Here is a 15178-nt window from a genome sequence, read left to right on the forward strand (position 1 = left end):
CCGGTTACGTCAACATCACGGTCTGTATTTCTAGAGATACGGAAAGTACCGTGGGCAGAAAACAGCCCTTTCGCTCAACATTTGCGCAGCTCCGACAGGCTATGAACCGTGCATAGTTTATTAGGGCTTTGCTTTTGGGAAAGGGTTTCTACTGTGAGGGCATCAGCCCATGTGATTGGCTAGGTCACCACCCCACAAACTCCTGCAGCTCTATTTTCCTCATTCATTGCCCAGTGATTACAGGTCCTGCAGCGGCCAGCAGAAACACTCACAAGGGCAGTGCCTCGGCGGAAAGGGCAGGAAAGCCCAGCGCTCTGCCACTGAATCTCAGTAAGCGACGTTCTCATCAACACCTGCATTCAAAGCATTTCCTTTCTTCGAGATGCAGCAAATTAGAGGCATGCCGGGAAATCTCGTTCTTCTTCTTTCAAAGAGCTCTCCCTGTGACTTCAATCTACATAACCAGCATCTCTTGATCTGCTGAAGTATGACATGAAAACAGAGTGCAAAATAACAGTGCGTGTGGCGTGTTCGTCTGGGAGTGCTGCGGTGTTGAGGTAATTAACCAGGTTCCGCTGGCAGGGGCTTCTTTACATCTATTTAGCTTATGTTCACAACACACGTCTGAGCTCCGATTTGATTTAGCATGGCATTTTCTGCACACTTCCTCTGTTAAACCCTTCGTTTTTTGTGCTTGAGCAAGGCGGCTGGAGTCAGATTAAGAGCAACTACTCGATCTGCTGCAAAATCCAAAGCAAACTCCCATTCCCAGCCACGGACTTTAATGGTCAGGTTTGCTGACGCTTCTGGGAACACACAACACATTTTTTCAGCAGCTTTGAAAACAGGATTACATTTAGGCTTTGCTGTAAACAAAAGTCTCTGCAGGAAAATCCAGCCTAAGCTGGTAGATGTTTTTTGGAACATGAAGGCTGGTTGTTTCTAAACGGTCTAAACTAGAAATTAGCTGGTGAAAGATGGTGGACGAGTGGTTCTCATGGTGAAAGGGGAGACTTCACATTTCTTACTTCACTTACAAACACATTTAAATATACCATGCTGAAAACAGGCGTGAGAACCAAAGAGGTTTGCATTATTTTGAGTGAATACGACGCATTATTTTGAGTGAATATGACTTAAATTTTGGGCAGTTTCACACACAAAGCAATCAAATGAATTCAGGAGACTTGAAATACCGGACACAAATGTTTTTTTGAGCTTGACAGTTACAATCATTGTCATTCTTGAGTTTATTAAATAGAAAGACAAGAGGGTAAGTAAATTAAAGGATTTTGTTTTGCTCCTGCAAAGCAGCCTCTCTTTTTATTCATTTTGGACATCACAGCCATTTTTGTACAATTAAAATGGTTTGTTCTATATGTTTTTTTTTGTTTTTTTTTAACAGCTGCTATATTTTTTAACTTTTAACAACTGGTATGTTAACTTTACTATGACTGGCTAAAGTGTGCAATTTTTGTGCCATTAAAATAACCAAAAAAAATTGAATGATCTTTTGTTGGCCAGATATGATGGTTGATATTTTCCAACAAACAGAGCAATGTTTTGATAGCATTCCAAAGACACTGTTTACACATTTTGGGGGACAACAGCTAATGACCAGCTAATGACCGGTTTAGAGCATCTAGAAACTAGCTACTATGTTCCAAAACACAGCTATAGCATCTTAAGCTCTTTTTTTCCAACAGGGATTTACAAGACTGCTGGTTAAATGGTCATGCTGTGCCACATTCCAGACTAAAATGAACCGGGCATACGCTTTCAATCTCATTTTTCTTCAGTATACACACCATAACAAAGTCCCATTTTTTTTCCAAACATCATAAAATAGCTGAAATTGTCCTCATTTTTATTCAAAATTAATGCTTCATGAATAGGATTCTATCAACCCAAGTCAAACGATGTGTTTGGATCTCATCTTTGCATCGCTGAGATTGCGTGTATTCTTCTCCGGTGTGATTTGCACAGGCAGCATGATTTGGCAGGCGGCTATTCCGAGCTTCATTCACTTGAGGTGTTAGTCAGACTAATCTCATTAAAACGCAGGGATTTTCTCCTCTCCGGCTCCTTCTTCCCGTATGAGGAATTAGTCTCAGGTGCACGGTGACATGGCTTCATTCACTGAGCGGAGGGAAGAAACAGGCTCTGCTCTGAGGCAGATACTGCCAGCCCAATGCATTTCACGCTCTCATGTAGGCCAGATCAAGTACTGAGGAGACTGTTTTTAATGTGAGGTGAAGTACATGAAAGCAGCTTTGCACTTGAATCCAGGCTACATGGGTCAGCCGAGACCATTCGCACAAAAAGAATGGAAATATATTGAAAAAAAATGTATTCACAATAAATCATCACATTTTTCTTTTCTTTACTGAATAGAATAAAAAATAAATAAATAAATAAACAGCACAATGAATCATTGAATTAGTCAAACTGACTGGTGAATCAGTCTAAATATATACATGGGATTCATCAGTCTGAATCATGGACTGAATTAATCAGATATATCACTTCATAAGTGAATTGTCTTGGATTACTCACTCACAGAAATCTAGGTTATTATGCCTGACCATAAATAAGTGTTGGATAATTTTTGCAAGTCAAATCTAAACTTAAAATTACTGTTCATTTGACAAACACGACACTACACTATTATTACAATTTAAAATAATGGTTTTCTTTTTAAATATATTTTATTTAAAATGTAATTTATTCCTGAGATGTCAAAGCTGAATTTTCAGCATCATTACTCCAGTCTTCAGTGTCACATGATTCTTCAGAAATCATTATAATATGCTGATTTGCTGCTCAAGAAACATTTCTTATTATTAATAATGTTGATTATTTGATTAATGGAAAGTTCAAAAGAACAGCATTAAATTGAAATATTTGTAATTAATATGTATATATTTTTGTAACAATGTAAAAGTCCTTGCTGAATACAAGTATAAAAGACTATTGAACAGTAGTGTAATAACATGATAAGAATATTTAGAAAAAAATCTGTTTTCAATTTAATTTCATTGGTGTCTAAGAGAAGGAAATTACCTATTATTTTTCTCTTACCCATTATAATGCCGTTGGGGTCCACAGGGGGCTGCCAGACCACCCTCACCTCTGTCAGACGCACCTCCGGAAACACAAGTCTCATGGGTGGTCCTGGAACTGTTGAAAGAGAAAATGAGGGGCCAAAGATGAGACTGTATCATCACATGACTCTTACAGTAATTAAAACACCTATACAGAAATGTAAACATTTCTCCTGAATTATAGCCGAAACCACGAGCCCAAATCAAAGAGCTTTAATAGAGGTTATTTAGCTTTCAACGCAGCAGCAGCCCTCTGAGACCGCCTCTGAAATGGTATTTACGTCAGGATAAGGTCATTATAAGAAAAAACCTGGTTTGAAAAGGACAACAAAGAAAATGTAACATTCATAAAAAGACAAAAACACAGGAGATGAGGAGAAAGAGACAGTTATGACAGCACTCAAACTGGCAGTTTAATGAACATATTCTGGATTAAATCTCTTCAGTTGTTAACAAAGTCCATCTGTGAGAGTGAACGCTTGTGTTCCATCCATCTGTGCACAGAAATACTTTTCTCTGATCCGCTTTACTATTAAGACAATAATGTGAAGTCTGAAAAAGAATAAGAGCTGTTCTAAGTGGTTGTTAGCATGTTGCTGTGGAAATTTGACTGGTTAATAGGGGGTTTTGGGGGTTGCCAGGGTGATGCTATGATGCTGCTAAGAGGTGTTCTGACTGGCTACTAGGGGGTTTAGGTGGTTGTCAGGGTGTTGCTATGTGGCTGCTAAGAAATTCTGAGTGGTCATTAGAACATTGCCAAGGTTTTCTAAGTGGTTACTAGGGTGTTTTAGGTGGTTGCCATGGTGTTGCTAAGTGGCTACTAAGAAGTTCTGAGTGGCTGTAGCTAGACATGTGCCGATATTCGGTAATGCGATATATCATGATAATGAATATGCACGATATTGTTATCGTGGGCACTTCAAAATACCGTAAATAATAATTTATTAACAATTATTAAAATTTTTATAATGCATTTAAGAATAATTTCCCCATCAGCTGTATAAAATGCACAACACAGCTGTAAGCTGCGTCAAAGGGGGCACGCGCTCAGATGTAAACAAGCCCAACGTGCACGAGAAGCACATGGCGGAACGAGTGAAGGAGACGCGCTGAATGAAAGTGCGCGTTCACTCTCTGACAGCAGAGGGCGCTGATAGAACAGCAGAAATGCAGTGGTTACCCCGGAAACCCTGTAAACATAGCAACTACGCTAGTAAAGTTTTTAAAATGCTTCAAACAGCCATTCATTTTTTTTGTAATTTCAATGCTGTTCATCTCAGCACCAAATACTTAATACTTAATAGGCTATTTATTTTCAAACTTAAATTTTTTTATATTTTAATCTGGACTACAACTTGCCCTATAATGATTAGAAATGTTCTGATTATTTGTTATTGTTCAGTAAAACTTTGACACATACGGCTTCATTAGTTAACATGTTAATTCATTATTACCAAACTGACAATGAAAAATACTTATTAAGCATTAATTATTCTTAGTTAATGTTAATTTCTTAGTTACTGTTTAATAACATTACTAAAATCAAAAGAACTTATTTAATGGACCTGAGATAAAACAATGATCCGTTGTATTTCTTAACATAAAAAAAAAAAAATACTTTCTGTAACAAATGTAGCTATTGCTCAATCTTAGTTAATGCATTAAATAATGAGACCGTATTGTAAAGTGTTACCTGTTGTTCTTTATAGCCTAATACTTTTGCACTTTCAACTGTTTGAAAATTTTACTTTATAAATTTTTGTGTATTGTATTATTGTATTTAAACATTCAGAGTTCTTTTTGTTATTACAGAAAGAGTTCTTAAACCTGACAACACTTTTTTTTGCAACTTATTTCAATATCGTGATAATACCGTGCACCGTGATAAAAGCTTCAGCAATTAATCGCAACATGAAAATTTGATACCGTCACATTCCTAGTTGTAGCATATTACTATAGTATTCTGAGTGTTACTAGGGTGTTTTGGTGGTTGACAGGGAGTTGTTATGTGGCTGCTAAGAAGTTCTGAGTGTTTTTCAGCATGCTGCTATCTAGTTGCTAGGGTACTGTAGGTTCTTGTCAGGGATTTGCAATGTGGTTGCTAATGTATTCAGGGTGGTTGCTAGAATGTTGTGGGTGGTTGTCAAGGTGTTGCTATGCAGCTGCTAAGAAGTTCTGAGTGTTTTTCATCATGCTGCTATCTAGTTGCTAGGGTACTGTAGGTTCTTGTCAGGGATTTGCAATGTGGTTGCTAATGTATTCATGGTAGTTGCTAGAATGTTGTGGGGGTTGTCAATGCATAGCTTTGCAGCTGTTAAAGTGTTCTGAGTGGTTGTTAGCACAATGTCATGGCGATATGGGTGATTGCCAAAGTGTTGCTATGTAGTTGCTGAGATGTTCTGGGTGGTTGTTAGCACATTATTAGTTGCAAGGGTGTTGTAGTTTGGTTGCCAGGGTTCTGTGGGTGGTTGCCAGGGTGCTCTGACTGTCTGTATGCATGTTGCTATGAAGCCACGTGATATGAGGTATAATTCAAGTTAGCTGCCAAAGTCTGTTTAATGTGTGTGGTTCATTAATTCAGATCTGCTCAAATCTGCTTTAGCAAACACTACTAATGATTAGTTTTCGGCCAGTGAGCGGCAAAATCTGGTCGTTCTCCCCTTAGACTTTGTCGTCTTGCCCTTGACAAGAGTATTTGGAGCCATGCTGCTCCATGAGTGCTGCCACATGGCACACCTACTCACTCTACCCCTTCTGAAGCGGGCCATCGCTGAGTCACGTTCCGCTAGACGGCCAAGGCTCTATCATTGTACGTTAAGACTGAAGCTAAGCATTGCTGAGGGGCGATCTGCTGCCTACAGGAGGAGATCAATGATGACTGGAGGATATAATGACTGTTGCGTCCTACTGAAGGACACAGTGCGCCACCGGTGCTAAAAGAGGGCTCTGCTAAAGGCCCTGATTAAGGATGATGTTTCCTTCCCCTGCTGGTGCATCTCAGCTCTAAACATACACACTTTCCCCTCTCTCCAAGGCATCTGTGACAGGCCTATACATCCACTAACAGGAAACCTGTGGAGCGACAGATAACATGGAGGGAATCCAATAACGGTGGTGGGCCTGAGGTACACACACACACACGCAGGAAATGGCACTGCAAACACACCATTGCTGTTGTACGAGAATCTCCGTGCTGTACAAATGTGGAACAAACACAATCAACGTTTGTGCCGTCCCTCGACCGCTTCTTTATTTCTCTCTGGATTCCCCCAGCCGATGCGGTCGGTTAGGCGGATTCTATGTTTCATTTCCTGGACATTAAGGAACTTATAAATCTAACACATCTGACAGCGATTTGATTTGTATTGCTTTTTGCAGTCATAGTGTGTGGGACCGTGGGGACACATGTCCACAAGAAGAAGCTCTTACAGTAGAGAGTGCTTTTCCCAAGATGCCTCTTTCTCTTGCCAATGTATTGCCCGCATTCATCATCCTGCTATCAGCCCTCCGTGTGCCACGAGGCTTATATGGAGATTACACGCACATGAGGGCTAGCTACTTATGATGCACGACGCATGACTTAAGTGCATTTATTCTGCATCTACAATTAGAAAATCAGTTTATTTACAGTTTATTAATTACTTCTTTTAACGGGTCACTAATAAACACTTTCCTGCCAATCTTTTCAGAGACATGTGAACATTAATGACTTTAAAGTTAATCTAAACACAGTACAAAAAAAAAAAAAAAAAAAAAAAAAAGAACTGTCCAATTTGCTGCCTGCTTTGCTGATACGTCTCTGATTAAATCCAATCACAGGATGTTAGGTTTAGGCAAACAAAAGCCAGGACAATCACTCAAATCCACTCTAGACAGGATGGACAGCCTGTAGCATCTCCAAACCCCTGCGTACACCATCCGGGCCTGGCTAAAATGGTGCTGTACCATTAGTCCTTAATGAGGTCTGTTCTGGAGGGGAATTTAAAAGGCAAACACACAGATAATTGCTGCCAAGGTCGAGTGATCACAGACGGGGGGACATGCTGCCCGAGTCCTGCGCTTCCATCATAAAAGTGTGGCGGTGAAATGGCCCGCGCTCTCCACGTCTGTTGAGGGGGAGCTCCATTTACAGCCACGTTTAAAAGAGACCTGTTATCTCTTATTCAGAGAGCAGCACAGAGCTGACCGCAGGCGTGCAGACTCCATTAATGTGACTCTGTAGCCGGCTGGATTAAGGGCTGACCCCTGTATATCACATAGTGGGCTTCTTTAAATGGCTCTCACAAGCCAGGGTAAAAGGCTTCTACCGCTATCCCCATGACGTCCACTTTTGTGATAACATTTTTGGTTTGTGAGGCAAGTTAAACTGCTCAAAACTGCACAATGTGACACAAGTGTGGCTTAGTAACCAGGCTGTAACTATGGGGGGACGTGTTGTTGTAGCTGCTTTACAAATTCATTTTTATAATATTTACATTAAAGCACATATAAATAAGTGTTCATATTTACATTTGAGGTTATTATGTTTATATAAGTATAATTTATTTAATTATTATTATTGATTTATGTTCTAAAACAATGAATACATTTTGGTAATTTGAATAGGGCTGCATGATTTATCGCACGATACGAAAAATAACACTGAACTTAAACGCGATTATTTTTTTTATGCGCAGCTTGTCAGTAAAGAATGGCTCCAAATGCGAATCCATCTGAAAGCACTGCGAGTTTTAGTTGCTTATAATGTACATTTGAAAAAGCAACATGCGTCAAACATTTTTCCAGACATGAGAAGCATTTATTAACATCTTGTCCAACAAAAGACAACATTTAATAACGTTTTTACTCCAAACTCACTTCGTAACGACAGTTGAGCATCCTTCTGTGAGATGATGTGGCTTCTTACACAGAATAAGGCAGTCGTGTGTTTATTAGTCATGTTTAATCAATCAAAGCGTTTCAATCTTCTGTTTATTCAGCTACAGCGATATGACGCAAGTTATCTACTTCTGCGGCAGGGCATAGTTTCTGTTCGAGAGCGCCCTCTGGCTTTCAGATGGAAAAGCATACTGATCACAGAGCCGTACAGCTCTGACAAGCTGTGCATAAAATAATCGCAGCCTTTGCCAAATCGTGTGCCGTTTAATCGCGATAAATCGTGCAGCCCTAAATTTGAACTTGTAATTATATTTACATGTCTGGACTGGAGATATTTACATAATTGTAGGAAGGGGCCTCAAGAAAATCCAAGAACAGACACAATGTTGTGAATCTACACAGAATCTGTGAATATGTAGTGCACTTCTGAGAACTGTCATCACACACAGCACCACAAGCTACACCAGGCCACTGTCTAAATTGCTTATGCCAGGAGCCGCCACTGCTCAAAGAAGTTGTTAAATATTTTACAATTAATTGAGCAATTTTGTTGAGTAATTTTTACCTATCTTGACTAGACTTTTGATTTAGCAAATGGTTTCAAAGAATTGTATGTTTGATTCATATTAATAATGTTTTTTATAAGAAAAGTGGTGGAAGTTCAATCAAAATAAGATACAGATGTCTCTCACAATATTCAGATTAGTTATAGGCCCATGTGGGTTTTTCATTGTGATTACATTTGATTTTCCTTAGTCTTAGGGCCCTATTTTAACAATCTAAGAGCATGCTCTGAAGCACATGGCGCAGGCGCACTTAGGGCGAGTCCGAATCCACTTTTGCTAGTTTAACGACGGAAAAAATGGTCGGCCAGGCGCATGGTCCAAAATGGTTGTACCTAGTCTCTTAATGAGTCATGGGTGTGTTTTGGGCGTAACGTGCAATAAACCAATCAGAGTCTCATCTCCCATTCCCTTTTAAAGCCAGTTGCACTTGCACCATGGCGGATTCACTATTTACATGGCGGAATATAGACACCCTCAACCTGATGAGTCAGTTTAAATACATGTGTGTATTTCCACTGCAAATAGGTAATTCTGACACATGCAATGACTATCCATTATGACATGTAGGCATTTGTATCTTTATGTACAAAATAATAATCTTTTACACAGTAATCCATTTATTTTAATATTTGGCATGTTTGTGTGCTGCTGCGCGTCCCTGTGTCTGTAACAAGCATAGTATACGCGCGCTGTGCACCCGCTTATAGGCGCATATTACTAACACGCCCTTTCAATAATTAAAAAAAATAAAAAATACTACGCCATAATAGGCCATTGACTTTAGACCAGGTTTTTGTTGGTCAAATGGCGCAGTCGTTTTCAGTTGCCTCAAAATAGCAATACGCCAACAATGTGCCTGAACACACCTCGTTTTCAGACAAGCACGCCCATGGGCAAACAGATGCGTGTGAGTGCATTTGCTATTTAAACAACGTGGCGCAAGACGTGAAGATGATAACTGCGTCGGGCTGAGACTAGCAAAAAACACTTGTGTTGCGCTGCCTTAGTCTTGAATATGTGGTTACAGTCTAGTTCAATAACATTATTCTTCTTTTTCCATTGAGATACCCAGATAACAAAAATAACTTCTAAGTAAAGAACTGATGGTAGATGGTTTGTATTTAATATTAAGTTTCCAGGTATAACATCCTCGAATGAATTAAATCAGCTTTACCGACAAGAAATAAATTACCTAGTGTGCACTTCACATGTGCACACTGTATTGCTTTGTCTGACAAATCTCTTGGTACACTGCGTAAGGCAATTGTTTCTCTGGAACAACCTTGAGGGGGGCCTTATTTGTGCCGTTTCCCAAAAACACATTTCTGCTCTGTCCCTTATGGCCCTGTTGGCTGTATAGCAATCATATAAGAGTGCATTAGTTCCAACTGTTATCTGTCTGTAATCCTGACCGGAGTGAATCACTGTTATAATAGATAGCAAACTATTATACCTCTCTTCTGAAAGCTTTCATTCCTCAAATTCAGCCAACCCTTCAAAGTCTATTTAAGTTGAAGTCCATAAAGTAAACATTTGGAGGCCATCCTCACCGACAGAGTTTTTGTGTGTCGTACTGTAAATGTTTTAGTTTATCATATCGATTTACCTCTATACCAAATCTAATCTTTAAAAAAAACTTTGAGTGGGATATTTAAAGGCCTGTATAGCGGTTGAAAGAGGTAAACGACGGTGTCCGAATCAATTTAAGTGAATGCAAAGGCAAAGAAGGTACAAAAAAAACAAATGAAGCATCAAAAGCTACAGAAGACCTTCAAAAAAAGTGTCTGAAAGAGCTTAAGACCAAATGCCATTTTATCTTTTTTATTCTATAAAATCCAAGGCCACATCAATCTGTACACTTCTCGTGCGCAGAGCAAATGCCCATTATTCATGACAGCTCATAAACTTACACTGCTTGGTCAAGGAGGGTGCACATAAAACAGAGTTACAGCATTAAAGGGAGAGTTCGTTCAAAAATGAAAATTCGATCATTATTCATCTCATGCCGTTTTAAACCCATATGACTGACTTTCTTCCTTGAAACAAAAAAAGACATTTGGATTAATCTTAAGATGGATCGTTTTAAAACAACAGTTAAGTACCATTTTAGCTAAACAAATTTGAAAAACACCTTAAGTAATATACCATACATAAATCTTCTGAGGCCACACAACAGTTTATATGAGGAACAAACCAAATTTAAGTCATTATTTACTGCTAATCGTCTTCCCATGTAAATTCCTGAGAACTATTGGCTGTAACAGTCTGTGGCTGTATTAAAGCGCAAGATGACAACATGATGAATAAAGCGGACTTTAATAATAAACATGGGGGACATACAAAACCACATACGAGAACCAACAGAGGACTGAGCACAACAAGGAGCTTAAATTCAAGATGAACACAATGACTGACAGGTGTAAAACATTAGTAATCAGACACTAACAAGGAGATAATCATTAACCAATGAAACAGGAACTAAACGGAGTAGGCAAAACAGGAACTAACGGAACAGAATTACAAAATAGAAGTCTATAATCGTGACATTGACAGTTGAATTTAGATTTGTGAATGAATCAGTGAAATTTGTGAACTTGATCATGGTTCACTGAAAAGAAGAGAGTCAAAAAAATAAAGTTTCATTCGCTGATTTGATTCTCAAGCTAAACTCACTGAATCAATGATCCGGTCACATCAGTACTGAATAATGATTTATATTTCAATTTGTTCCTCATACAAAGCCTTCGTGTGGCATGAAAATGCTTGGAATATTATACAAAAGTTGTTGATAATACGTGTAAGATGCTTTTCTGTTTTTTTTTTTTTTTTTTTTGACTATGTACTGTTGTTGTGTGAGCTGATGTAATCATTAAAAATACTTTGTATTCCACAGAAATAATTGCAGTATTTTTTTGGAAAAGTATTCCTTTAAGTGCCCAATGAGGTCATTAAATTTAATTTCAGTCATGAAACAGAAAAATATGCCCACCATCATCCTTGGTCCTCTCCAGGACTGCGGGGCTGCTGAGTTGCCCATCTCCGATTCGTGTAAAAGCCAAAACTTGGATTTCGTACTGGACATATTTACGCAGGTTCCTCAGCAAGACAGACTGTGTCAGATTCCCTTTAACCACGTTCACCTGTGCCTCAGAATCTGAGTCTTTCTCTTTGTAGAGAACCTGGAAGAATAAGTATATTAAGCATGTTTACAGCTTACACCACTGTTGTGTGCTTTTGTGATTGTGACTGACTTTAATTTAAGATCACATTAAATGGAAACACACAGGGATAGCTGTTAGTAAGGCAGAATGGCATAAAGTTGGTTCCTCTGGGTCCTCCCATAAAGCCTCCTGTCTTAATTACTGTTGACTTTTAACCAGAGAAGCTTCTCTGAACATATGGGTACACATCAACTCATCTAACTGCAAATATTTATCTTTCTGCAAGGGTCAGACTTTCAATGAATGCATGAATGACCAAGTTCATTACTTGAAATGAAATTAAAATGCTACTGGAACATGCTTTATAGCGCTTCTAAGAAAAAAACAACATATTGATGGTATTATATGACATAAAATGCATAAAAAGTTAAAGAGATTATACCAAACTTATACTAAACTTTAACACTGCAGTAATATTTTTCTTAGTATTTTTGTCTTATTTTTTAAGATAGATTTAAATAAATAAATAAATATATTTTACAGTATATATATATATATATATATATATATATACTTACAGAAATACATTTTGAGGGTAGTAGAGCTGCAATGAGTAGTTATTATAGGAAATGTTGGTTTCAATGAAGAATAAAAACAATGCCTCCTCTTCTCAAGAGGAAAAACATCAAACCTTGCATGTCATTTCATCATACAGAACATGGTTTAAGGGGTCAATCATACATGAGAAAAAACCTTTATTTACTTCTGAGACGCTTATTATACTGAGCCAAGGGCTCCTTCAGCAGACATTGTTTCAGAGTACCTCAGCGCACTACTTGACATCAGTCAGAGGTCATTTTCATTTGTGTAAAATCACAAAGAATGCAAAAAAAAACCAAAAAACAACAGAGAGCTATTCTCACAAGTAACCACCTTGTATCCGAGGATGTTTCCGTTCTGCTCGTGCTCAGGAACAGGGCCCCAGGTTACCAGGATGCGACTGGAGCTCATGGCCTCTGCCGTCACATTTTCCGGAGCCCCCGATGGCACTGCACAAACAGACAAAGACAAATCACACTCCCTTATCGCACAGTGCCTTAACACACGGCCCCGAGTACTGAGTAAACTCACGTGGATTAGTCACCTGTCCAATGTCATGGGGAGGAAAGAAAGCAAACAGCATTAGCGTGTGAGCAGCAAACAAGAGTGTGAGCGTGAGGAGACAGTGAACAGACCACTGAAAGACTGACAGACCTTCAGCACCAGGCCACATATCATACAGTACGGCCAGCCCAGAACGTCCCTACATGTGGGCTGCTAGCCACACAAATACATAATGACTCCCTTTGCACACAAACTTCATTTTTTGATTACGGTCATCCAAGCGCAGCTTTCCAAATGACTATTAATGTTGAAGTGTGCAATTTCTGAACCACTAGTGGCACCAAATGGAATTGCAATATGTTTGAGTGGCACAACTAACAGCACTGACTTATTCATTCATTACTTGACCACATGGATAAGTCTGGGGTGAGATAACTGATCAACCAAATGGTGGAATGTATTTCTTTCAGGGTTTTTTGATGAATAGAAAATTCAGAAGAAAAGCATTTATTTGAAATTTATAAAACGGTTAGTTCCTGTCCTTGATTCTGATTGGTCAATAGCTGTGTTTTATTCACGATAAAACACGGCTAATACCGCTTCACCCAACGGTTCTGTGTATCACTACACAACACCCTTAGCAACCACTCTTAGCAACGTAAACTGTTTGTTCTCAATTGATATTGTTCATTGAAGATTACTGTATTATGTAGAAGAGTGTTGTGAGAAAGAGATTGAGTGAGTGAGTTTATTACCTGCATTCAGATTTAGCATTTTCCTTCAGGTCAGTCCTATGTTCATAATAAAAAATCTGCTTAAATGTCCGATGTATTATCTTGTCCGTTTAACAGTTAAGGGGTTTTCCGTGCTAGTCAAAGCATTTGTCAGTAGCGTCTTGTTTCGTGTTCACAACAATTCAGTCTTTTCAATGTAAAAGTCTTCGCTACTGACTGACACACTCATAAAGACAGTCTTTGCCGCCATCTAGTGGTGTAATAATGTAACTTCTGTTGCTGTTCACGGTCAGGGACAATTTTTTCCAGCGTAAGGAAGGCTTTTAGTGACAGTTTACTTCATGAAAGTTGCATTGATACATATTTTTGGCTTTAATATTTGTATTATGTGGTAACCATTTTATAAAAGCAAGGTACAAGAGGTACGACTCCACTTCGCGTCGTGCCTAACAACACCCTTCAGCCGTGACTTATTCACGATATAGCACAGCCTCTCGTACCTTATTGCTTACATAAATCCTTTGTAGGTCACACTTTAGTTTAGGGTCCAGTTCTTACTATCAACTAACTTTTAACTACATCTTTTGCCCCAATTAACTTCTAATTACTGCTTATTAATAGTTAGTAAAGAATTAGTTAATAAGAATTAATATGTGCTTTGCTTTATAAGTATTAATAAACAGCCAATATCCTAGTAATATGCAACTAGTAATATTGAGAATTGGACCCTAAACTAAAGTGTTACCCTTTTGTAACATTATAAATGTCTTTACTGTCACTTTTGATCAATTTAATGTCTCCTTGCTCAATAAAAGTACTAATTTCTTTAGTCTTAGGCTAGCAACCACCCAGAACACCCTAGCAACCCACAAAACTATTGCAATAGCATTGTGTGAAGAGTTTTGCATGAGTAAACATCATTCTCGTTGTTTTCAAAAAATATAAACATATTTGCAATTCAGTTTGATATTATCAGCGACACAGAAATGACACTCTTCACCTTTAAATATCAGATTTTAGGAGTTTCCATTGCAGCCATTTGGGGCCATAAATCTCTCTTGCGTGCATCTTGCAGAAAGCAACGGTAAAGATAAGTAGCGACACCAGGCAGCCAATCACCTTGCTTCTTATCTGTAGTGTAGGCATGCATTCAGAGAGCAGCCTTTCGAGCCAGACAGATTGAGGGTGTTGTGAGGGGCTGTTATGTGATCACATAAAGGAAATAAAATTCAATTTGCCAACCACCTGTTTACATTTGAGAATATGATTATCCTGAGAAAGGAAATTTCAAGATGTTCTCTGCATCACAGTGGCAAATATGTCTCTGTATCCGACAGGTATCAGTCACATTTGTGCCCAAACTGGCTGTCCTCACCTGACTCCCGTGTACGACCCTTCACGGTCTCACTCCAGGGTCCAGGGCCTATGGAATTAAAGGCCTGGATCTGCAGCTGGTACTCGGTCCACTCCTCCAGGCCCTCCAGGGTGATCTCCCTCTCCAGCCTGTCGTTCACCAATCGTATGTTGGCCTCACCCCGCAGGTCCGCTCGCAACACTCTGACCCTGTAGCCCACGCTCTCCGGGTTTCCGTTGTACTCGGTCTCTGGCAGTGGCTGCCGGGGAAACATCAG

The 15178-nt window shown here is 39.0% G+C and overlaps 1 protein-coding gene across 6 annotated transcripts in view; it reads right to left on the bottom strand.

Moving 5' to 3' along the window:
- Positions 1-15178, bottom strand: part of sdk1a (sidekick cell adhesion molecule 1a) — a 331621-nt gene that overhangs the window by 39668 nt on the left and 276775 nt on the right. For all 6 annotated transcript variants that reach the window (XM_051886569.1, XM_051886567.1, XM_051886566.1 and 3 more), the window contains 4 exons: positions 14923-15160; positions 12643-12758; positions 11538-11727; positions 3082-3180 (listed from right to left, as the gene is read on the bottom strand). In XM_051886569.1, coding sequence (XP_051742529.1) covers positions 3082-3180; positions 11538-11727; positions 12643-12758; positions 14923-15160 — 643 coding nt within the window. The remainder of the gene's footprint in view (positions 1-3081; positions 3181-11537; positions 11728-12642; positions 12759-14922; positions 15161-15178) is intronic.

Source organism: Ctenopharyngodon idella, chromosome 3 (assembly GCF_019924925.1).
Source record: "Ctenopharyngodon idella isolate HZGC_01 chromosome 3, HZGC01, whole genome shotgun sequence".
NCBI lineage: Eukaryota > Metazoa > Chordata > Actinopteri > Cypriniformes > Xenocyprididae > Ctenopharyngodon > Ctenopharyngodon idella.